Source organism: Protopterus annectens, chromosome 11.part0 (genome assembly GCF_019279795.1).
Source record: "Protopterus annectens isolate FY-2018-M chromosome 11.part0, PAN1.0, whole genome shotgun sequence".
Lineage (NCBI taxonomy): Eukaryota > Metazoa > Chordata > Ceratodontiformes > Protopteridae > Protopterus > Protopterus annectens.
The window spans coordinates 1021222732-1021247686 of NC_056745.1; the positions used below are offsets into that span (position 1 = coordinate 1021222732).

Consider the following 24955-nt stretch of genomic DNA (forward strand, 5'->3'; position numbering starts at 1 on the left):
AATCTTCTGTGTGCTACTTTATCAGTAGTTGTATATGCAGTAGTCTGCTTGTATCTGAAAAACTAGAGGTAAATAAGCTTCTTTTGGGTCTCTACAAATCAATCATTCTTACTTTAAAACGATAATATTCCTGCTCGCTAAGTAATTTACTCAGTCTAAGGTTTACAGAAAACGTTGTAAAACTAAAATTAACTGTACTCTTTTTCTATTACATGCAACACAAACTAAACATCTTATAAAACTTTTGCCCACATGTAGGAATGTAAAAATATTAATTTCAAAGTTGGAAAAATTACTGTGAAACCAGATAAAGACCTCATATTTAATTTTACACTTGATTGCAAATAGAATTCAAGCACACATCTGAAAAAACAACCAATCTGTGCTACAGGTTTGAAGACTTTAAAATATTTTATTTGTTAATAGTTGGTAAAAAAATGGATACTATATACTTCTTCATGACTTGTACTTCAAGCAACACATGCAGCACTTATACTGACTGGCCAGCACTGTATAGACATTTTAACAAAAGATCTAGCCATGCTGCACAGAATAAAATCCTGTAGATGAATAATATAACTGAAAAAAATGTATGAACCTTGTCAGTGTTTCCAAAGTGCTGTCTAAATACAAAAAACACCTCTAAACATGGTATATCTACCAGTTATATGTGCATGCAATTTTTTCCTTAGGAATATGATTCAATTAAAATTATTCAGGTATACTTATTAGTTGAATAATTCTGTTACAATTACAGACTATTTGTAACGGAGATAAAAATAAAAAAATAGCATGGTAAATAAAAATAATTTTCGTTAGAGGAAAGCATAACACCCTCAGAAGAAAATTAAAGCTGATTCACTGTCTTGATGCAATAATTCTCTGTCGCAAAATATAACATCTACCCTTAGTACAAATGTAATAAGTCTGTACAAAGAATTCATAGCAGGAAATGTCCTGCTCTGTGCTTACAGCTTAAAGAAACAGACCTGTCAATATCTGTGTTAACATCTGCATAACTTATTCTGTGCAATGATGGTTTATGTCATAGTATTCTGCCCTTATCTGTCTGCTGTGGCGAACTTGTCCATAAAAATGTGTGCTACCATTCAAGCATTTTTCACAGTTTTGTACAATATCCCTTATCACATGTGGTTGTGCTACAGCCAGATCCACGTTTTAGAATAAATGTGCGTGTCCGTGTACATATGTATATACATATGTATACCCAGGTTCCTGCTGAAAAAGGACACTTCTTTGTAGTGGGTAGTCCCTGTTAAATCAATAACATAAAATAAACCGTGTGATTGCATGTTTGGCATGATTGTAAATCATGTATATATATATATATATATATATATATATATATAAAAATGATATTTCTCAGCATGCAACGTTTCACAGATCTATAACATAACATTTAGAAACACTGTTCTTGTTTCAAAACTTGGAAAAAGAACATTCTGAGTTATAAATACAGCACAACCAACAACAGAATCGTAGTTTACCCACCCCGAGCACTACTGGGCAATCATTAAATGTCTCACCTCTTGCACAGAAGCTTGTTGAAAGAGAGGAATGAGAGGATTAGTTCTTGGAATGTCAATATGAATCTGTAGACAGAGAAAGAAAACAAAAGCACATGCAAAATTATTACTAGGTAGCACAGCCATTAAAATGTTAGTGTTACCAAGGCTTCTAGACAAAAGACTTGGAAGGGTGTAATGTGCCATGCTGTTTTTCTCCCATTTTCTTTGCAGGAAGGAGATATTTTTTAAAACCATAAATTAAACATACAGCCTGAAAAACTTGTTGAACTGGGAGGATCTCAAATCACTACACTGTGTGAGTACTAAATGACATGATGCCACAAATGTCAAATTACTTTTTAGATTATCTTGTTCCCATTCATATCTCTCAACCTCTGAGATTTAAAAATCACAGCACTGGCCTGTACAAGTCATACAGTTAACAATATGGTGTCTTGGTAGTGGCTTAGCTTAATTAATTATGTTTGTATCCTTAAACAGGTCTAACTTTATGCAGAAAATAGGTGCATCTAAGAGAAGCACAGATAAATTTGAGAGCAAAAATCATAGTAGTTGAGAGGCAAGTTCCCACTTAACTGCTGTTACAATTTGCACTTTGGGCATTAGAGACATTCAGTTTACTATGCAGTTGTCAGTTTTTCCCAACTGATTGCTCTTTTTCAGAGGTTTAATTGCTGTTATAATACCCACTTTCATTACACTGTTAATTTTATGGCAAAATGTTTCTCAAAAAATTAGGCAGGTAATGAATTACATAAATAAGCATGCATATATTATTTCAACAACTCTTCCATGGTGAAAATAGATTAGCAACAACGAAAATGAGGGTTTAGCTTTCACTGCAGCTGAAATCATTACTGGACATACTAGCCATAGGATGGTAACTAATGAACACAGTGGCCAGTAGATGATGTCTATAATACAGAAGTAGTCAAGAGATGATGAAGTCATATTCTATTAACTGGTATGCATTACATGTAAGGAAGAAGTTGCATTTAATCCAAAAACATACTGTTATGGAGCTGATAGACACTGCATACTCTTCCCCCGTATCCCCCTCCCATAGAAAAGGCAGTAAATCGCTTCACACAAGGCACTGTCCCTACAAAATACACAACTGGGGCTCATGAAAACTTTCTTCTCATGCAGTATACACTTTTGAAATAGCCTGTGGCTCTACAGTTCATGTGTTAAAAGATAAAATAGCTCTCTGAAGAAATATTTTGAGTGTTTTATAGGCAGCACAGCATGCCCTATAAATAAAGGGCTACAAAACCTAATACTGAAGTGTACTGCATTAGATATCATACTGGTATATTATACACCTCACTTCTTATCCTGTAAACATCAAATAATATTACAATGCCTTCCATTGTATTAAATTACATTTTGTGCATACACACATACACACACAAATACTATCAACAAAAAACACATTTTGCTATTGCATGCTGGGATTAACCAGCTATGAACTTTTTAAAAGATAATTCTTGACCTACAAAATTACTACTGACCAAAAACATACTAAGACCACAAGTATGAAAATCTGGTAATTACAGACTAGACAGGAAACAAATGTAGTTATAATTACATACTGACAAAGCCGAAACTGAGTATGCTATAACAGCATAATAACAAGATAATTAAGCAGTCTGGATACATTTTTGCATTTTTTTCTTAACTGCTACCACAGGAAGTCTCCATTTAAAGGTTTCCTTAAAAAATTACACATTTCTCCTGAACAGACCATATTTGAATTGTATTTTGATTAATATATACCTATAAGATTGAAACTAAAATGTGTCTTCAATGCTGTTTAGATGCAAATCTTTTGTGATGAGATACTCCCAGGTTAACAAGCACTAAGTCCTAACAGCCATTATCTTCAAGTTTGATTATGGGACTGAATGGATGAGGCAAGCAAAGGTGGCAGGCCATGTTTAAATGCTTACCTCATTTACTTTTGGTTGCTGCATTAAACTCTCAGGGTTCATACGAGGAATATCTATAAGAATCTGATGGTTTAGAAAAACAGTTAGTTGTTTATTCCTCTAAAACAACATATTAACCATTAAAAACAAAATATACTAACTCTGCATGGAAAACAGCTTACCATTTACCTGTTTCGTTGACCTGTATTACTCCCAAGATCCATACAGCAGCAGTGTGACTTGGGTACACAAGATAACACAACTTTTTATGAAAACATATCTGCTTTAAATCAAATAAGACAGATTTGAAATGCAGCTCATTTTAACTATGATGCTAGCATATCAACATACTAATTGCATTTCTACCTGAAAGTCAGCAACTTGGCACCTGAGTATGTTACAGGTTCCAAGTCGCTGATTTGCCACCTGAGTATGTTGCAGGTGCCATGACAGCAACTTAGCACCTGTAACATACTCAGGACAACAAATAAAAGACTGGGAAAGCAGTGTTAAGTCCAAAAATAGCCTTCTGTTACCTGGTGATTAAGAGTGTGGCTGCTAGTTATGTTAAAGGAACCATTGGTAGAGGCTAGAAATGTAGTTATGCACTTCAGACATTTGATCTCTTACATGCAAACTGACCTATAATGCCTTCTGTGTGTTTCTCACCACCTAACTAACAATACAAGACAATCCCTGTAGATTTTTTGAGACAGTGGAGGAGAAGGCTATATCTTCCCGTCTTCCAAATATATAAATCAATAGTGAACCAGTAGAACCTACTGAATGGGGAAATGAAACTGCAACAGAGAATTTAGAGTGATAAGCAACAGTGGGAAACAGCCGTTCGTCTCAAAGATAAGATACATGAAAACAACCCAACAGGTGAAAAATAAAATAGTAATTATACCACAGTAAAAATAGGGGGCTGACAGTGTAAGAAAGATGTACTACATAAGCTAAAACACCAACATTTTTCAGAAAGTTGTTCAAGGACTCTCTCTAGGATGAAAGAATACAATTCTAATCATTAAGATGGGTTGGGGACCACTGGATAGTTTCTCTTTCACCCAAAGATCATCACTACTACCTTCACTACTACCTTTCTGTGAGAACAGATACACCATCCTGAGCTCCACAGAGATGAGCCTGGAAATTCCTGAAAGGGGACTCTGGAGTGACAGTATGTTAATTCAGGGCAGAGCAGCCTGTAGTAACAATCACTAGTAATGTGCGGACCATTGACAGTAGAGATCCTAAACATAATGGCAGTGAACACAAAAAGGAACATGGAGTAAGTGAACATCTATTAAGAAACAATGGGCAATCCACTTATGAGACTGGGCTGGATTCAATGCTACAGCTAAGAAAGATGGAAAGCAACATTTTTAAACTACTGAATCAAAAGAGCAGCAAGATGGAATGTATTTTTAATTGAAAGATGACAAACTAAGTTAATGATTAAAAGGATAAATGGATGGGTTTTACATAATTAGTTACCTTGAACACTTAGGCCAAGTTGCTTTCTGAGTAAAACACAGATTAAAGACAGGAGCAGACGCAGGGAGTTTCAGCTTACAATAAAAATGATGATGATGATGTGAATGCGCTGCCTGTGCTTTGAACAGGGAACGTAGGTAGGAGATTATTCTTACGGTTATGTAAACAAGTTAGCACCTGTACACCTCCAATAAACTAAGCAACAACCTTTGTCAACAGTTTAAGTTTATTCTGATAAGAACTTATTCATTTCCCAGAAGCATTCAAAAATGTTACCTCGCTGCCAGACAAAAAGTAAGAAGAAATTGATATCGCAGATTATTACATGTCCAGGATAGTAAGATAAGTAAGGATATGAGACAGGAATGTTAGAAAGGAATAGGAACAGAGGAAAGCAAAAATAGGGAAACAAAATGCAAGTAAAATTTAATAATGTGAGTTCTAGAAACATATCCAAAATCTTATTTCAGAAGTAATACTGTAAAGATAAGGATGTGAATATTGTGGCTATGGATTAGTCAACAGCAATATAAACCATGACTAGGTATGATTATATAATTAAATACTCTGTCAGCAGGTTCACAGGTATAGAGAGTGAGAGAAAGAGAGAGAGAGAGAGTGTGTGTGTATGCACAAATTATTATATGACAGAATGCATATACATCATGAAAAAAGGTAATGAACACATTATGGCAAAGTAAGTACTACATAGTTCCCTCAAGAAGGGGTGAGAATAAGTGAAGTGAGTAAGTATTGTGTGTGCTCTAAACATATCAGTTTATCTGGGACAGCAGAATCTATGACTGGGTCTACTCTTCCTTCCATGTCAATTTGATATTTTTTTCTTGGAAATGCTGACATCTGGAAGCATTATATGCTTCACAAGCACACGTCTTAGTATCACATGATGTACTAGAAGAATGCATAAAAGAACCTGAGCCTGTCAGTTCACCCCCCTCAACTACTGAGAAATTGTACTGCATACATATAAAGGAAATAGACAACAGTGGAGACTTCATGCCTATGCAGTTCACAAGAACATATACACTTGCTTGGCCTCTTCACCCCTCTCTTCACCCAAGACTGGACTAGACAGTCAAGAGGAGAAGGTAAACACTTGCATCACACCACACTCATCACACAGTCCCTCAAAACCTACACCACCAAACCACACACACAGAAACACAAAACACACACCTACATTTCTGGAGGTTCTCAATAAAAACCTGCCCAAGCATCAGGGACCTCCAAAGCAGAAACGCCCATAAGGCATAACGTACCCAACACTCTAGTCATAGGTGACTCTATAGTCAGGCACACTGATGTTCCACTCACCAGGCTAAACAAGGAGAAAGTTACTGTCAGGTGCCAGGATCCACCACATAACGCATGCACTCAGGTCACTCCACAACAAGTACAAATGTCCATGTTGGTGTGAATGACCTGAGACATACCTCCCTGGACTACATGAAGAGAGACATGGAGGAGCTTTCCGATCTTGTAGCCCAGGCAGGTATGACCCTAGCCCTGAGGAGCATCCTGCCATCGCCCAGAATGATACCACAATACAAGGACAAAATGACTGACTTCAACAATTGGCTTCTGGTGTCATCAAAGTGGATCCAATATTTGTCTGCCTGGGATGACATGATCGACATACCACGATGCTTTGCCAGAGATGGCCTGCACCTGTCGCCCTTGGGATTCCGGATACTGGCTAAGGCTCTTGCCATACCTATAGTGCCTTTTTTAGGCAAGGTTCAAATGACAAATTCACCACCATAACAGGTACAAGCAAGCAAAATCTGAGGGTAATGCTACTCAGTGCTAGAAGTCTAAACCTCAAAATGCACTCACTCGAAGCACTCCTTAAAATGGAGAACATCGACATCTGTGCAGTGACAGAGACCTGGTTCAAAGCTCCAGAGAGCACCCCTGCGTTACCAGGCTATAAATGATAGCACACCTTTTGGCCACCTAACCTGGAACGAAGCACTAAAGGTGGAGGCGTACCCATATTCATTAAGGATATCCACACCTCCAGGCTAGTTGCACAGCATAATGCATCCGAGATTATCCAAGTGCAACTAACTCTGGGCAAGACCGCAATCCAAATTGTAGCTTGCTACAGACCCCCTACCATGTCCCAGGATTCCCACTCCTCATTTCTTGATACACTGGAAAGTATTAGGGTACAACCCAACACCCTAATAATGGGCGATTTCAACTACCCTACCATTAACTGGGAAAACTACTCATGTACCAACTCTTTTGTTCAATGTTTTTTTGGAATTCATAAATTCCAATAACTTGGATCTACTTATTCGCACCCCCACCAGAGGTAGCAATATCCTAGACCTGGTCATTGCCAACATGGGCAACTGGTGTTCCACACCAGAGGTTAATTCCTCGTTGGTCAGATCAGACCACAGGCTAATTACCCTAGACATCCACATCCCACCCCCAATTAGGGAAACCACCGTAAAAAACTTCTCCAAAGTCAACTTCACACTTCTTAAGACAGAAGTGGCAAACTTCTGACACCCATGCAGATGGACAATAGAGGTACGACTGCTGAATCCTACACAAATACAGTTTATAAGCACTTACACGAGTGCATGGATCATGCTATCCCTAACAGAACCAAGATGCTATCCTCTAAAAAAAAGGAAGCCAATCTGGTGGTCCTCTGCCATAAACAATTCTACAACAGAATAAAGAAACTGTTGCAAAAAATAGTAAAATGCCATGACTGGAGGAACTCCCTGGTCAACCTCAGTAAGAAGCTGAGATCCCTCATAAAATCCTCCAAAGTTAGTTACGAAAACAAAACTGCCACTGACTCTAAAGACAACCACAAAGCATTCTATAGCTATGTCAAGAATCTCAATGGCAACACTCAGACCTGCTCTGAGTTACAGCACAATGGCACTAAATATACAGAACCAACTGATATTGCCACCATCCTGGCAGATAGATTCAGTGCTAACTTTACTCCCCTCTCACCCCCTAGAGGGTCCATCTCTATACTGGAAGAATGCAAAGTTCCTGTAATCACAGCTGCACAGGTAAAAAACACACTCTTTAAAGCCAAGAACACAGCATCCATGGGACCTAACAATATGAGCTGGCACCCTGTCTAAGTACCATGTTCAATCATAGCATCATCTCATGCTTTGTGCCCACTGAATGGCGCACCGTGACGGTTATCCCACTCCACTAAGGGGGAGCCACGATGGACCCCCAGGAACTACCACCCCATTAGCCTGATGAGCCTGGTCTGCAAGGCCATGGAACTCAAACAAAGGCATTGGTAATCTCCAAACTCTGGACCCTACCCAGATGGGTTTGTAAAAGGCAGATCATGTCTCCTAAACCTGACTGACTTCTTTGAAGCAGTCACCAAAGCCATAGATGAGGGCAAGGTGGTTCACACAGCTTATCTAGATCTCGCCAAGGCTTTTGACACTATCCCCCACTCTGGAATTACAGATAAGCTCACTAAACTAGGTATAAATCCCTATGTCACAAGATGGGTTGCCAACTGGCTCACGGACAGAACCCACACTGTGAAAGTAGCAGACTCCAAATCCGACTTCAGACCAGTGACAAGAGGAGTACCACAGGGTTCAGTCCTGGGTCCTCTCCTGTTTGGTATCTACTTCTCTGAAGTACAGGCTAACACAGAAGGTCTTTGGCTAACAAAGTTTGCAGATGACTGCAAACTAGGAGCCATAATTGAAACTCCTAATGATGTGGACATACTACAAAAGAGCCTAACTGAGACAGATGCCTGGGTGTCAAAGCCATGGCCTGAAGCTCAATGCCAAAAAGTGTATTGTCATCCCCTTTGGTAAAAACTCTGCACCCATGAACTACCACATAAGTGGTAGTCTACTTAATGCCGAAAGTGTGATAAGAGACCTTGGGACACAGGTGGACAGTAGTCTCTCTTTTGATAATCACATTGCCACAGTGGTCAGGAAATCCTTCTACGTGACTCACCTCATCACAAAAGGTTTCTCATTCAGAAAAAAAGAGGTCATTGCTCCCCTCTACTCATCACTCATTAGACCCATTATAGAGTACAACACCCCTTTTGGTATGTACCTCACAAGACATCTACAACAACTGGAAAGGCCACAGAAATACCTCACAAAGAGGATTACTGGCCTCAAACAGATGCCCTACGCAGACCGTCTCAAAAAACTCCAGCTTTACTCCATCGCATATCGCCTACTCAGAGGCGATCTCTGCCTAACATACAAAGTTATGTCAAACCCAGAGCTGTTGGACATGCTCGACTTAAAGAAATCCCAATCTCTCCGAGCTCCACGCTCTAGGGACCTAAACCTTGTCACCACAACAAACAGAACATGCTGGAGGGATAGATTCCTGTCCCAGAGACTTCCCATACTCTGGAACAAACTACATATCTATATCAAACAAAGCTTCTCATTAGCACTCTTCAAGAAAATTCTTGATGATAGGAAATTCATCCCGGGGATCACTTCTGTGGCTCTGCTCGACAGTGGCACAGGAAAATAATTTTCTTGGGTGGCAAAAGCCATGGTACCGTTTGGCTAGGCTTATATAGGCTCTAGGGCCAATAGCCTAGTACCTACCTATGAACTTATGAACTTTGATAGAGCAGTAAGAAAGCACAAAAGATAATACCTCACACAAATATTGCAGAACTAGAGAAATGCTTGCCTTAAACAAGACCTTGGTTCTTGTCTTAGAATAAGTTAGGAAATCTTTTCCATTTAGTAATATATGACTTCACAGAAGCAGATTTCTTGGCCTCTTTCAATACCTGCTGCATGTCCTTAGAAAATAGGTGCATAAGAGGCATTAAAACTCTATCATCCAAGGAGCTAGCTGATGTTGCCTCAAGGTGGGGTGTATCAAACAACCACATTCCTGTGTGAGTATGTGCAGTCTGTCAGGAAGCTTGTGGTAACTGCCCTTAGTCATTTTCAAAAGAATGGAGAATGCACTGTTGTTTAGGCCAGAAGGAAGCCACCAAAATGATCTTTGGACAGTCTTTCTGAACTTTCAGAATGACCATGGATATCAGTGGAGGGTGGAAAAACATACATGAACAATCCTGACAAATGAAATGAAAATACATCTGTTTTCCAGAATCGCTTGCAAGGAGTCCTGAAGCAGAAATTTGTCAGTTGCTTGTTGTGAATTGAGGTGAGTAAATCTGTCTGAGTTATTCCTCAATTCCTGATCCTCTGATACAATTCTCATTCATAAGAGTCTGTCCTGGTCCTGCTCAGCTTGTCTGCCACAAAAGTTTTTATGTGATGTCTTTAGAGTGAGGCTGTGTGGAAAAGCAATATCCCAGGCTACTCGCGAATCTGCAAACACAGTAAGAACTGGTTCTCCCATTTGTTTCTTTGTTTGTTTGTGCACCACATCACTGTGGTGTTGTCTCTAATCATTTGCTAATAGTCCTGAAGACCACAACATTCATAACTGCCAACATCTCTTTTATGCTTGTGTTTTAGTCTGTTCTTTGTGTTCCAAAGGCCCTGCACTTTTACTCCTATAGGCACTGCTCCCAAAGAAAGTATTTATTTATTTTGACATTTGTTGAACCAGTTAGTCTGACTGGGCAGATGCCCTTTTTCAGTGGAGGCCCGAGGAGAAAAGCTCCAAAAGATACATACATGATATAATATCACAAAAAACGTGCAACAGTAATCACATAAAATTACATACAAACATATAACAAGAAGTATGTTCAGGATAAAATGTAACATCTCTTCAGGGCAAAAAGTCTGAAGTATAGCCTATATTTTGGATTAAAATAAAGGTAGGTAACAGATAGGCAGGAAAAGAATAAGAGGAAGGAGGGGTTAGTTGTAGCAGAGGGGAGAGGTAGATTAAGTTGGGTCAGGGCAGGAGCCAGTCCAAGAGTTTAACATGTTGCCGTTTAAAGTTATTTTGAAAAGGTTTGTATTAGAAATTGTTCTTAAATATAGGGGGAGTTTATTCCATGCATTGGCAACTGAGTGACTGTAGAGAAGTTTGCCAATGTAAGTTTCTAGGAGGTGTTGGTTACAGGTATGGAGTGTATGATTAGGAGTGTAGATAGAGATGAGACTTTAGAGAGAGCAAGGCAGAAGTTGGGTTTGTTTAGAAATGAGCGAGTCAGGTGTATCTGACACAGAAGGAGTTGTTGGCAAAGATCTAGCCACTGTACATTTTTTAAAGATAGGCAATGGTGTGAGCTACAGGAATGATTTGCAGAAAATCTAGCAATGTTATTAGATGTGAGTTCAAGCTTAGACATAAAATTAGATCATAGGTTAGTAAGGATTGGGGTGGCATATAATACAGTGGGTAGTAGAAAGTCTTGTGCAGGAGAATTTAGATTCATGTCTATGAAATTTTTTGTTTCTATAGATTAAGCCCAGTTTTTGATGAATCTTTTTGATGCACTGTTGGATATGAAGATCAAATTTTAGTTGGTCGTCTATTATGATAGTTGTGTTATTGAGGGAGGTGACAGTGAAGGTAGATTTGTGGTGTTGGAAAGATTTAGGGAAGAAGAGTTTAGTTTTCTTAAGGTTCAGTAAGAGTTGGTTGGATGTTAGCCATTTTTCAACTGAGTGGAGAGATTCTCGGGTAAGAGTGAGGAAGTGGGAAAGATTGTCAGAGGAGGAAATTACTGTGGAGTCATCAGCATATTGTATTAATGAGGAGTGAGGACAAAATGTGTAGAGATTGTTAGTGAAAATGTTAAATTGGAGGTGTCCAAGAATGGAGCCTTGGGGAACCCCATTTTGGACTAGAAGGAAGGGGAAGATGCAGACAGCAATTTTACAGACTGAAGTCTGCTGAAAAGGTAGCTAGAGAACCAGTAAAGAGCAGAGTTGGAGAGATTGAGACTAGACAGTTTAGTAGATTGTGGGAAACAGTGTTGAAGGCCTTTGAGAGGTCAACGAATACACAGGAGACTAATTTATTGTTGCCACAAAATCTACAGATAGCCTGTGTGAAAGATATTAGTGCTGTGGATGTGCTGTTGTTAGGGAGAAAGCCATGTTGGGTAGGGGGGGTTAGGAGATTTTATTGTACAAGAAGATCTAGGTGCTGCTTATGAATGCACTCTCCAAGAATCTTTGATAGGGGAAACAGAATGGCTGTACGCCTGAAATTAGAGAGGTTAGTGGAGTTTCCTCCTTTAAGTAAGGGTATAACACTGAACTACTTCCAGATATCAGGGACTACAGTTTCTTGGATTGATCTATTGATTAGTATGAAGACTGGATATGCAATAGATTTTGCAGCTACACAAATACCACATGAGCTCAACATACAAAAAAATGTATTACAAAAAAAAAAAGAGACTATGTTGATTCTTAAGTCTGACACTATGAGCCCTAGGGTCTTGAATCAAGAATGCACTTGGAAGTGTTTTGTGTAATGTAATTAAGTAAATTGTAATTGACTAATTGTTTTACTAATGAAATCATTCACATAGTTTAAAAGTATATAAGCTCTGGTTTTAGTATGTGTGATTATTCTCTGTTAAAGGCTTTTTACAGCTGAGACGCTAGAGAATTATTGTGTATTTTAATAAAAATAACTATCTTTGGACTACTGGCCAGTCTCATGTGGTATTCGTGTAGTACTTGCTGCCTTTTCTTGTGGTTTACATAGATTTTGCAGCTAGTTTAAGGAAAACAGGAGGTAAGTTATCGGTGGAGGGTGAGCATGTTTTGAGTTCTTAGAAATGATATGATATAAGCAGTGGGAACAGGCTTAAGAGAGAAGGAGCTTGTGTGGGTGGATGGAGAAGGAAAAGTAGTGGGGTAGGTACTCTTATCTTTTTTAGTTAACTTGTGGATGGAGTCAATGAAGAAAGAGTTAAGAAGTATGCCAGTGTCTAAGGCAGAGCTACTGGGGCAGGAATTTGGTGTAGAGGGCCTACCTGGCTGTAGTAACTTGTTAACTATATTCCAGAATTTTCGGGGGTTGAAGTGGGGGTTATTTTGTGGCTTTAGGTAAAAATGTTTTTTTGTCATGGTTGACTTGCTTTTGGTTAAATTACGAAGTTCTCTAGAACACTGACGATTGGAAGGGGATTTGTTTTTTTTTTCCAGGCATTTTCTCTCTCTCATACATGAGAGAGCGGGTGGAATGAATTATCCAAGGAGTGAAGTTTGACTTCATACTAATTTTCCTGATGGGGGCCAGGGAGTTTAGAGTGTTTAAGAATGTGCTGTTGAATTTTAGAACAGCTTCTTCTACGGAGAGATCATAGAGGAAGGACCAGTTAATTGAAGAGACTATATGGTTAAAAGTGTCTGGGTTGAAGTTAGAAAGTTTGTGACAGTCTTAGTATCGATGAGATTTGCACAACTGGAGGGACTTTCTTTTGATATAGTTTGGAAGGTGGCCACTTAAGGTATCAGGCAGTGTGATGGGGTTGTGGCATAGGTTTGGGTTGGAAGTGAGGATCCATTCAATTGTAGTGTTGGTATTAGTGTGTTTACTCAGATGTGTGGGGAAGTGATTAGTTGGGAAAAGCCATAGAGGTTAATGCTGGTATTTAGAGAGGCTGAGGTTAGAGAATTCCAATCCAAGTTAAGGTCACCCAAAATTATAGTTTCATAGGAGATAGCTTGTGAGATCCAGGCCAGTAAGTGTTCAATGGTAGGGATGTCATTTTCTGGAGGAATATAGATGGTAGGTTTGGCTATCTTGTTATGATTGTTCAATTTGCAACTTACTATGAGGACTTCTGCAGGGTAGAAATTAGGAGGTGAGATTGACAGGGGGTAGAAGGAAAACTGATTTGAGTACAGTATAGCTACACCTCCCCTTTTTTTCTTGAGTCTATCCAAGCAAATGATACTGTAGCAGGGGTGTAAGATTTCACTGTCAGATATGTGGAGTTTTAACCGGGTTTCAGAGAGGATGAGAATGTCGGGGGTGTGGACAGATATCCAGGAATGTAGTTCAGTGAATTTTCAGAGATAGTATAGTTAGGTGTATGGTAGATGTGGAGGACTAAGTCTGAGAAGGGGAAAATGGGTGGTGGCGGAAGAGTAGGGAGAGAGGAGCTGGGTGAGGAATGGATAGGGAAAGAGGAGGTGGTGACTGGTCCTAGGTTGAGGCGTATATCACCTGAGAGTATTAAGTTTAGCATGAACAGCTGAGGTTAAAAAAGTGATCCTTTGGCTTTATTTTGAGAGATAGTGAGGGCTGTTGAAATAGTTTTATTTTATGTAGGTCAGTGCCATTGTGGTTGAATACCGCAGGGGCAATTGAGAATGTGTGAGTAGTTGAGAAGTTAGTTTGTAGGTAGCTAAGTGTAGGGACAGGGTTTATGTATGTAAAGGTGTGTTGACAGGAGGTAGAGATAGAGAGAAGAAAAAGCAAAGTAATAGTGAAGAGAACAAGTAACATATTGTGTGATAAAGTAAAGGCAGGAGAGAGAGATAACTTATAATATGGGGGAGGTGTAGTAAGAAGGTATTGGAAGGCCTTTCAGTTATTAAGCGGCAAGATGGAAGGTTTATTATAGTGTGGGAAACAAAACAAGAGTTAGGGAGATTAGGGTTAGTTACAGACTGTGCTGGAGCTGGAAGGGAAATAGCAGACCTGGATTAAAATAAAAATGGTCTGTCCACCAAAGTAGTTCCTTTTTAACTAATCCCAATACAGGGACCTGTACTGTCAGGGGGTGTTGATACTGGGTCCATAGATATTTTAGGTACCATTGAATCTGTCTCATGTGGAGTCTGACTAGAGGAAGTATGAGAATTATGGATGCCATGAATCTTAGTATCCCGAAAAAAATCACTGGAGTCACAGTGGAAAAACTCAGGAGTAGACCTAGATATAAACTGACTTTTTTCCTGTGGAAGAAAAGCTCTTTGAACTGAAGTACCAAGGGAATACCACAAGAAAACAATCTTGCGAGGAGTTGTCAAACAAGAAGTTTCGATGTTCTCTTGAAACCCCAGTTAGTGAAGGAGATCTCTCACACAAGACACTTTGAAAAAAGATTTTGCAAAGATAACTAAGTTGTCTTAATAAGGAAATTTGAATACCTTGCAGTCTGCAAAAGGCTGTCTGGGGCTAAATACTTTATAAATATCCTTGTAACAGTGGATAACCCAAAGGGTACTGTGGAGAATTGAAAGTGTAAACCAGAATGAAAACATTATGAAACTTAAAGGAGGAATCACGAGGCAACAAGTCATGAAGGGATAGAATTTTTAATGCTGAGACTTTCACAAAATTGTTTAGAAAGTAAAGATAAAGGATGCATCTCCAAGAAGCTTCTATCTTTGATGCCAGAAACATTCTTGAATAAAAATCTTACCCTATCAGAAAAAGAAAGACAGGTTCTACACCCCCCCAAGTCAGCAGATGACTGAATGACAGGTGGGAAAAGGAACTTTGATCTTGTGAATATGAGGAGAAATCCCCTGAAAAAGAGTAAGGGATTCCACTGCCGTCTGTACCACTGGCTATATCATTCTGAGAACCCATTTGTTTGAGAATATCTATTGCCAAAGAGAAAAATGGACAGCCAGGTTTTGTGGAAGAATTAAATTCTTGCCATCTGCAGACTGCATTAAACAGTAGCTGAAATCAAGTCCTGAAATCAAGCCAGCTTTATCACAGAATTGTGATAGGGCTGTCTATGAATTCAGACAAGTTACCTCAAGGCGTACACATGTACACCTCTTGATGACCTTTATGTATCCCCTCCCCCCCCCAAAGATTCAGGCCATCACAGCCTTTATTAATTTATCTGTTTAATTAACTAGCTATCATTTGTTAGCTGGTTGACTGGGGTGGTGCAAGGATACTTTTCAATCACTACAAAGGCTAAAATTCAACACACTGAAATGCATCGATCTTAAGTACATCACAATATGGTCAGGCAAATTAAAATGCAACAAGTAAGAGGGAATATAATGTGACATAATTCCAAACAATAAAATAATCAACAAAAAAGACATTACTATTATACAAAAAATAAAGTGAAAAATTAAAAATTCAATGGCTAAGAGGATTATAATGCGATGCAATTCCAAACAACAAAATAATCCTCAGTACAATGCAATCAATAAGACATTACTACATACAAAAAATAACGTGAGGTAAATCAGAATGAGTTATATACAGTACACCAGATAAAGAAGGATACAAGCGGTGTTGATGTTTTATTATTGTGTAGATAAGAACAAAGTTATTACAACATTCTCCTGTCTGGATTTCCTATGTAGTTCCCCAGCAGTTTACTATGTCACATCCCTGCTGGCAGCAGCTTTCCTATAATCTCTCAATAAGGTTTGTCATTTTCTTTTTGTTTCTTCATTCTTGTATAGCACCTAGCAGAAGATTGCACAGTTCTACTATTCTCCACCGTTTCTCCTGACAAGCTGCAGTATTGGCCCCATTTGTAGAATCACACAAAGTATATCCAGCCACTCTAACTGCTTCCATACTGTGGCGTCAGCTGTTCTATCTATGTTTCCTTGTTTTTTGTTCTATCTATCAATTGGACACACAGTTACTACCATACACAGTCCCTCCTCTTCTCCTTTCCTCTCCTGACTAACACATTATATAATTAAACCACCCAATATAAATAGTTCATCAGCTTAACAACACATATCTCTCAGCATACATGGTTTAACACCTCGACCAGTACTTGGACCTCTTGCTATAAACAGTCTAACCTCTTCAATGGTACTCAAATTTCCCAATACAAATAGTTTAGTACCTACAGCAATACTCATTTCTCTTAACAGAAATGGTCTAGCACCTCAAGCAGTACTTAGACCTCACAATATAAATGGTCTAGCAACTCCACAATGACATAAGTCTCCAAATATAGTCTTTTTCTTTCCCCAGTCCTCTCTTTATTCACCGTTTCACCATCTCTAATGCTTCTTTACCCCTTCGTGTTGATTCTTCCTTAGTGCCCTTACCTGTCAAGTCTGTCCTTTTAACACCCCAGAAGAACCCCTGCCACACACATATATAATAACTCAGTCTTACGACAAAGTCCCCTTTCTTTACTGTTAACAGTGCTATAATCACTTGCCCTTCACCAAATTTTCAGTGGTCTTATCTTATCAAATCTGTATATCATAACTCTTTCTCCTAAAATGCATTTCTCAGTCTAAGTCATTCAGCATTTACAAATTCTACACAAGTTCTTTACTCTGTTTTCTGACAACCCCACCTTGGTCTCAAGTCTGCCTCAGCACTGAGCTTCTCCGTTACACAGTACTTTCCTTTCCACCCTTGTAACCTTACTAACACTCAACCACGCTCAAATCTTTCAGAGTTTACCTTTATCATTCAGCATGAGCCCAGTAGTCCCTACAGCCAAATGTTCCGATTATGATGCAAGTTCAGCCTTTAAAGCTTAAAAAGCCTATCCTTAAAAAGTACAGTTTTGTACCTACCATAAATGTAGATGTTCGAAGATCCACATTGCTGCAGTCATAACCTGTGGGGTAGTCCACTGTCCTCGGTCGGCCCGAATACCAAAGTGTTAGGCTGGCGTCAGTCATGGTCGCTCAGATCTGACGTCAGTAAGCCGTGTGTATTAAAGCGCATGACCGACGTCATATCCTCAGTCTTTCTTGCCCCAGATGTCAGAAGGCCCTAAAAAGAAAGGCCATAGCCAAAAACAGAAAACCTCCAAAACCCATGTACAAACAATATTTACAACCCAAACCACACAACCACTCCAAACTACAGAGGGGAAGGAGGGAGGGTAAATTGGACTGCAGCAATGTGGATCTTCGAACATCTACATTTATGGTAGGTACAAAACTGTACTATGTTCTTCATCTCACATTGCTGCAGTCATAACCTGTGGGTAGAATCCCAAAGCAAAGGTAAAGGGAGGTTGGCAAAATCATAAAGCATTGGGAGCTGCTAACATGCCCTGTAAAACTGCAGTGGCAAACCCAGCCCTAGATTTGGAATAAAGAGGGAGATGGTAATGTTTAGAAAAAGTGTGCACTGAACTCCAAGTAGCTGCTTCCAAAATATCTTTAGTAGCTACCCCCCTTAAAAAAGCAGTAGAAGTGGCAGTAGCCCTAGTGGAATGAGGTCTGATTCCAGCCGGAATCTCCTTACCATGATGAGAATAACAAAAAGCAATACAATGGCCAATCCACTTAGAAATAGTTTGTTTTGAAACAGGTTTCCCCTGAGAGCTCAAAGCAAAAGAAACAAATAACTGTTGAGACAGTCTGAAACTGGTAGTCCTGCTCAAATAATATCGCAACTGCCTGTGAATATCCAAAGTGTGCAAAATTTTCTCCCCTTTATTTTGGGGATCAGCATAAAATGTAGGCAAATGAATAGATTGGTTCAAGGCCACATTTGAAACCACTTTTGGCATAAAAGTAGGGTTAGTACGCAGAGATACCCTATCCTTATGAAAAATCAGGAAGGGTTCAACTGCCATTAGAGCCTGTAATTCAGATACCCTTCTAGCAGACGTAATGGCCAACAAAAAAGCAGTCTTCCAAGACAAAAACTTTAACTCAGACGTAGCTGCAGGTTCAAAAGGAGGTAAAGTGAGTTTTTCCAACACAAAATTGAGATCCCAGGAAGGAGTAGGAGCTCTACGCGGGGGTCTTATGTTTTTTGCCCCTCTAAGAAATTGCTTAAACAAAGGATGAGAGAATAATGGTGGGTCACAGTCATAGTGAGCATAAATGGCTGCAGCATGAACTTTTACAGAGGAGAAAGACAAACTCTTGTCTAATAATTCTGTAAGATACTGAAGTGAAACACTCAAATTAGGCCCTGAAACATCAAAGCTCTTTGCTTTGCTCCAGATAAAAAATCTCCTCCATTTATCAGCATAAACTTTCCTTGTACTAGGCCTTCTAGCCTCCAAAATAACATTCAAAACTTGTTGAGGAAGCTGCGACCCTCCAGGTTCTAGAACAGAATATGCCAGGCTGTCAGATGCAGGGACTGTATCCTGACATTGAGGAAATGATTGCCTGCCTGGGACAAAAGGTGTGGAATTGATGGCAAAGGCCAAGGAAGCTCCCGTACTAAACTCCTCAGCAGAGGGTACCAGTGCTGTCGTGGCCAATCTGGAGCTATTAGAATCATGGAGGGCTTGTCTTGTCTGACTTTCAAGAGCACCTTGGGAAGGAGAGGCAGAGGAGGAAAGGCATAGACGTGAAGATTGTTCCAACTGAATGATAGAGCATCCACTTTCCAAGCTTTTGGATGAAACATCTTTGTGCAAAACTTTGGCAACTGGAAATTTAGTGGAGAAGCGAACAGATCTATGTCTGGAGTCCCCCAAATCACTGTCAACTGTTGAAATACATGAGGATCCAACTTCCACTCGTGGGGATCCACCATCTGTCTGCTCAAAACATCCGCTAAGGAGTTCTGTGCTCCTGGCAGAAACCTTGCCTGAAGAGTGAGGTGCAAACTGAGAGCAGTCTCCCACAAAATCATAGCTTGCCTGCAAAGAGGGTACGAATGGGTTCCCCTTGCTTGTTGATGTACCACATGACAGTTGTGTTGTCTGTTTGAATCAACACTTGTCCTGGGTGAAGTAGATCCTTGAAAGCCATCAATGCAAATTGGACTGCTTACATCTCCTTCAAGTTGATATGCAAATGTTGAAGTCTGGCAGGCCACGTGTCTTGAACCCATTTTCCATTGAGGTGTGCTCCCCAAGCCTTGTCTGAGGCATCTGTCGTTAAGATCTGACTCGCCTCTGGTCGGGTCACAGAGAGTCCCTTGTTTAGGTGACATTCCTGAGCCCACCACAAAAATTCCTTTTGAATGCAAGGTATTATCTGAATGACAGTGTCCAAATCGTGGCAGTGTTGAGTCCATACACTTTTGAGATACCATTGTAGCTTCCTCATATGCAGTTTGGCATTGGGAAGCACCAGAATACAAGATGCTATGAACCCCAAGGCTTGAAGGACTGTCCTTGCAGTCAGCCTGGACCGTAGAGACAATTGTTGGAAGTAAAGTGTAAGATTTCTTTGCTTGTCCGGGGTCAAAAAAGCCATCTGAGAGGCTGTATTCAGTCTCACACCCAGAAAGCACATTTCCTGAGAGGGTACTAGACTGGACTTTGTTTCGTTCACAGAATACCCTAGGCACCTTAACACTGCCATAACATACTGTAGATGGTGAAGTAGCTTGTCTTTGTCTTGAGCAAGAATCAGGCAATCGTCCAAATAAGGATAAATTTGTATTCCTCTTAACCTTAAGAAGGCTATCACTGGAGCCAGAACCTTTGTGAACACTCTGGGCGCAGTAGATAAGCCAAAGGGCAATGCAGAGAACTGATAATGTAAAGTCCCAGCCCGAAAACGCAGGAATCTCCTGCAACTGGGCCTGATAGGAATATGAAGATAAGCCTCTTTGAGATCCAGAGTTACCATCCAGTGATCTTTGCCCAAAACAGGCAGAAGTTGTTGCAAAGTCAACATTTTGAATTTTGGAATGTCCAGGTATGTGTTGAGGAGAGATAAATCCAAAATTGGCCTCCAAGTGTTTCCTTTCTTTGGTACAAGAAACAGGCGAGAATAAAATCCTAGGCCCACTTCTGACAGAGGGACCTGCTGTATAGCCCCCATTTGAAGAAGTAAAGAAATCTGTTTGTGAGCCTCCGCCCTTTGCTGAGGAGGAACGTCTGGCATGCCTTTGAAAGGAGGCAATGTGTGGAAATAAAACTTGTAGCCTCGGTCTATAATGTCCAACACCCATTTGTCCTGGGTGACTAAAAGCCAATTTTGCCTGAAAAGTGCCAACTTTCCTCCCAGAGGAGCTGCCAGACAGGAAGGATCTGGCAGCTGAAGATGCAGGTCATTGGGTCTGTTTACGAAAGGACTGGCCCCTACCCTCACCTGTAGATTGTGCAGGGGAACTCCACGTTCTAGGCCTGAAAGAACCCTGAGCTCTGCCCCTACCACGTCTAGATCTGCCCCTAGACTGTAAATCAGAAGAAGGGTAAGCCCATCCCTTAGTAGGCCAATTTCTGCTAAACTTAGGGGGCTGCACCTGCAAAAAATCCTTAACAGTCTGCATAGACTTAGCTTTGTCTTCCATTTTCTTCAAGACTGACTCCACAGGAGAACCAAACAAAACTTCAGACTGAAGAGGAGCATCCAAAATTCGAGCTTTAACATGCTCTGACAAGTTCTGATCCTTAAGCCAGGCGTGCCTTCGAATAACTGATCCAGTGGCAGCCACCCTGGAAGAAGCCTGTAAAGCATCGAAACCACACTGCAAAGAATGCTTACCCACCTGATCAGAGGCATGAACCAAATCCTGTAATTCCTTACACTCTATGCCTTCTGCCAAAGCATCTACCTTAGACTTTAACTGAGTAAGGAGAAAATTCTGGTACTTCAACATATGAAACTGGCAATTCAAAGCCCTCATTGCTAGAGTGGAAGAGGTATACACTTTTTTACCCCACCTATCCAAAGCTCTAGAATCTTTATCCATAGGAACTGGATTCTTTACAACAGAAGCCCTGACACCCTTAGGTCCCTGGCTAATAGTTTTCGGGTCAGCCCTTGGGCTCTTATACAGATATTTATGAGCCTCTGGAACTCTGTAATACCTATCTGGTTTAACCGGTGCAGGAGGCAAAGAGTCTGGATTAAGGGAAGCCTCAGAGAAAACATCCTGAACAACATCCAAAACAGGAGGTATAGCCAAGGGCCTATGTTGTGGTAAAAACAAAAATTCCCTAAGCCTCTTTCGGGAATCTGAGAAATACTGACCTTCCCATTTAAAATGCTCCCTCATAGAATGCAGGGTTTCTGAAAAAGAAAAATCCTCTGGAGGAGAAGCAGAAGGACTAGAATCCTCTGCGTCTGAATCAGAATAAGGAGGAAAATCCTGAATGTCTTCAGTCGAAGACTCTGAGTAATCTGAAGAATGTTCCAAACCTTCCACCTCTGGCTCCACCCTAGGCCTCTTATCTGGAGGGGGCATAGAACCTCTGATTAAGGAAATCAAATCTTCTGCCATTTTTAGCATGTGTTTTTTAGGTACAGAACCTGCAGAACTAGGACTGACACCAGAGGAAGACAAACCAGGCCTGACCTTGGAAGGTACCTTAGAGACAGAAGGGGAAGGCCTAACCACCTTATGCAAAGAAGGGAGTACAGCAACCTGAGAGGCCCCCTCAGCCTGACCCGACTTCTGAGAGGCCACACTTGCAAAATTAACGGCTCCCCCTGAGACTCAGCTGAAACCTCGGCTGGATCCACAGATTCCACCGTAGTTTCTAAAGAACCGGCGTCCGGAACGGACGACTCATCCTGCTTGGACTTCAACGATTTTTCCTTGCGCTTCTTAGCGGTAGCGGGCGTCGGAGGATCCGACGGCATATTGTAATTACATCGCTTACCGAAGACAAGCCTAGCGCAATCTAACCTACGTTTAATGGTGCGCTTATTAAATCTAGCACAAAAGCGACACCCGACTACGTCGTGCTCAGGCCCCAAACAAGGAATGCAGAGAGAGTGGTAATCCCTATGAGGTATCTGTTTCCCACAAGAAATACAATTATTCACTTTTTCTGACATCCGGATTTAACTGAGGTAAGAAAAGACAAAAATATTCCCCAACGGGGTACTTAGCCCAACTTGGTTTTCGGTCTGAAACTCAGAATACGAAAATTTCAGAATGCCGAACGGCACTTGCAAACGCTGCTTCTGCTTTGGACAATGCGGCAAGAAAGACTGAGGATATGACGTCGGTCATGCGCTTTAATACACACGGCTTACTGACGTCAGATCTGAGCGACCATGACCGACGCCAGCCTAACACTTTGGTATTCGGGCCGACCGAGGACAGCGGACTACCCCACAGGTTATGACTGCAGCAATGTGAAATGAAGAACATCTACTATTTCGGAGCTATACTACAGTCATATAACTATTACACCTAAACCATTTCACAGATTGTCTTTTAGGCACCTCCTCCATACATCATTCTTGTTTCACTGATACAGGATTTTACATTCTCCAGTATTCTTCCTATACTAGTAGAAGGCTGGATTTTTTTTTTGTCTTTTGCCATCTCACCAGTTAAATATGCAGTATACAGACCATTGTCATTGTTGATAATTTGCCCTGACCCAATGTCCAAAAAATGGAAAAAGGGGTGATGGATGGATGGTTATAACAAAAGTTAAAACCCGTTTTGTGAAGATTTGTCTGTGTTTGCGTTATGATCAGTTAGAAGACAATGTCAAGTACTAAAATCGCAATGCATTACACTAAAGAATTAACACTATTTTAGTGGAATTCAAGTACAGCAAATTTTATTATGTAGTAATAGCCTGTTGTCTTTAGGGAAATACCACAAGTGCTGTCTAAAGATAACATAATAAAAATAAAATGTAAGTAAGTTATAAATCACTTTCTCTTTCACACTCCGTTACAAATCATAGAAATACATTATGCTAAAACCAGCATATATCTCTATTCCAGTTAACAGAAATATATTAAGAATCAAGACCAACTTACACAGTCCAAAAGCAAAGCCTCTAGTTCCAAGGCAAAGTCTAATTAGTACAGCTTTTTGCTTTAACTTATGTAATCACATACAACCATCATCTCAAAAGCTCAAATACAAAGTCAAAAAAAAGTTGACAGTATACTGGATGCTGCCAACCTAGTCTGCTTTTAAAAATATGTGCTGTACAACCTAGCTTTTTCATAAAAAAAATATTTTACAAATACAACTAAGAGAAAGAATAATTTCACTAGCTATACTAGTCATCTGCTCTTCCTCACTATTTAACAGTATGACAAAAATAACATTCCTTCCCATTCCAGACATTAAGATGTAGTCCAACAAGAAAGTCAAAATTAGCTGTTATACACATATTTAAAGACCCCATTATGGTTGATCATGTCTGACCTTGAGAATTCTGGAATGTTGAATGCTCATTCTGGGGAGTGACTTGTCAGTCAAGAGCAGATGAAAAGCTGAAATAATGATCACATGCAGCTCTAAAGTGCTTTGCTAGACAGCATGTGTCCCGTATGCACTGCTCACAAAGCTAGACAGGAATACAGACAACTGCACAAAGAAATCACTATGACGTCTCAAAATAGAATTTCCTGGAGACAAAGGACCTGCTGCAAAATAGGACATGGCAAGTATTATACAGCAATTGGATGGGTAAAACTCTAGGTCACAGTCAGGGTGTCCCACAGGGCTCTGTCCTAGGCCCATACTTGTTTAGATTGTACATTTCAGCTCTATGTTTTTCATCTCTGGTGTTCTCCAGTTTGATAACTTGAAAAGGGGTAAACATATTACATATGTTACACATAGGGCATACATGCAAAACAAGTTGACTAAACTGAACAACTGGGGACAACAGAATAAAATGCTGATAAAAATGTACAAACTAAACATATTAGATTTGAGAGGCATCCTGAAGGGTGAATATTTAATATAGTACACAGTGACTGAAAAAGTAGACTAATTTAAGCACCTGGGTATGTGGTTAAATCCAGCTTTGAGTTTTTCTAATTATATCAACCAACTGATTAATGACAGATAAAAGCTATGGGCTGTATTAAAAGAGTATAAAGTCTAGGACATCAGAAATGATGAAATAATATTACACCATACCCAAACTAGAGAATGTAATATAGAAATCTTATAACAAAACCAGCATTAGCAAATTGGAGAGAATACATCGGAAATATGTCAAGGGCATCCATGGATGTAAAAATTTAAGTTATTATGTAATACTGAAATATCTGAACATGTCCAATGTTTCGAATATATATTTAAGAGGAAATGTTATTTGTGCATACAGGGTATTTAGAGGTAACTACTTCTGGGTATGTTTGGGGTTATCAAAGAGTTAGAGAATCATCAGACAGCCTGTGTAGGAGATTATATGGGAATGAGAGATGCACCAGTCGGCTCGCCAAG

General features: G+C 39.9%; 1 protein-coding gene across 5 annotated transcripts in view; it reads right to left on the bottom strand.

The window, feature by feature from the left end:
• The window catches only part of TBC1D22A (TBC1 domain family member 22A), a 5448426-nt gene that overhangs the window by 3685375 nt on the left and 1738096 nt on the right, over window positions 1-24955 (bottom strand). For 2 of the 5 annotated variants that reach the window (XM_044088375.1, XM_044088379.1), the window contains exons 7-8: window positions 3503-3565; window positions 1548-1613 (exon numbers count right to left, since the gene is read on the bottom strand). The exons of 1 other annotated variant lie outside the window; for it this stretch is intronic. In XM_044088375.1, the coding sequence (XP_043944310.1) occupies window positions 1548-1613; window positions 3503-3565 (129 nt within the window). The remainder of the gene's footprint in view (window positions 1-1547; window positions 1614-3502; window positions 3566-24955) is intronic. 2 more of the 5 variants (XM_044088376.1, XM_044088377.1) reach the window with 2 other exon arrangements.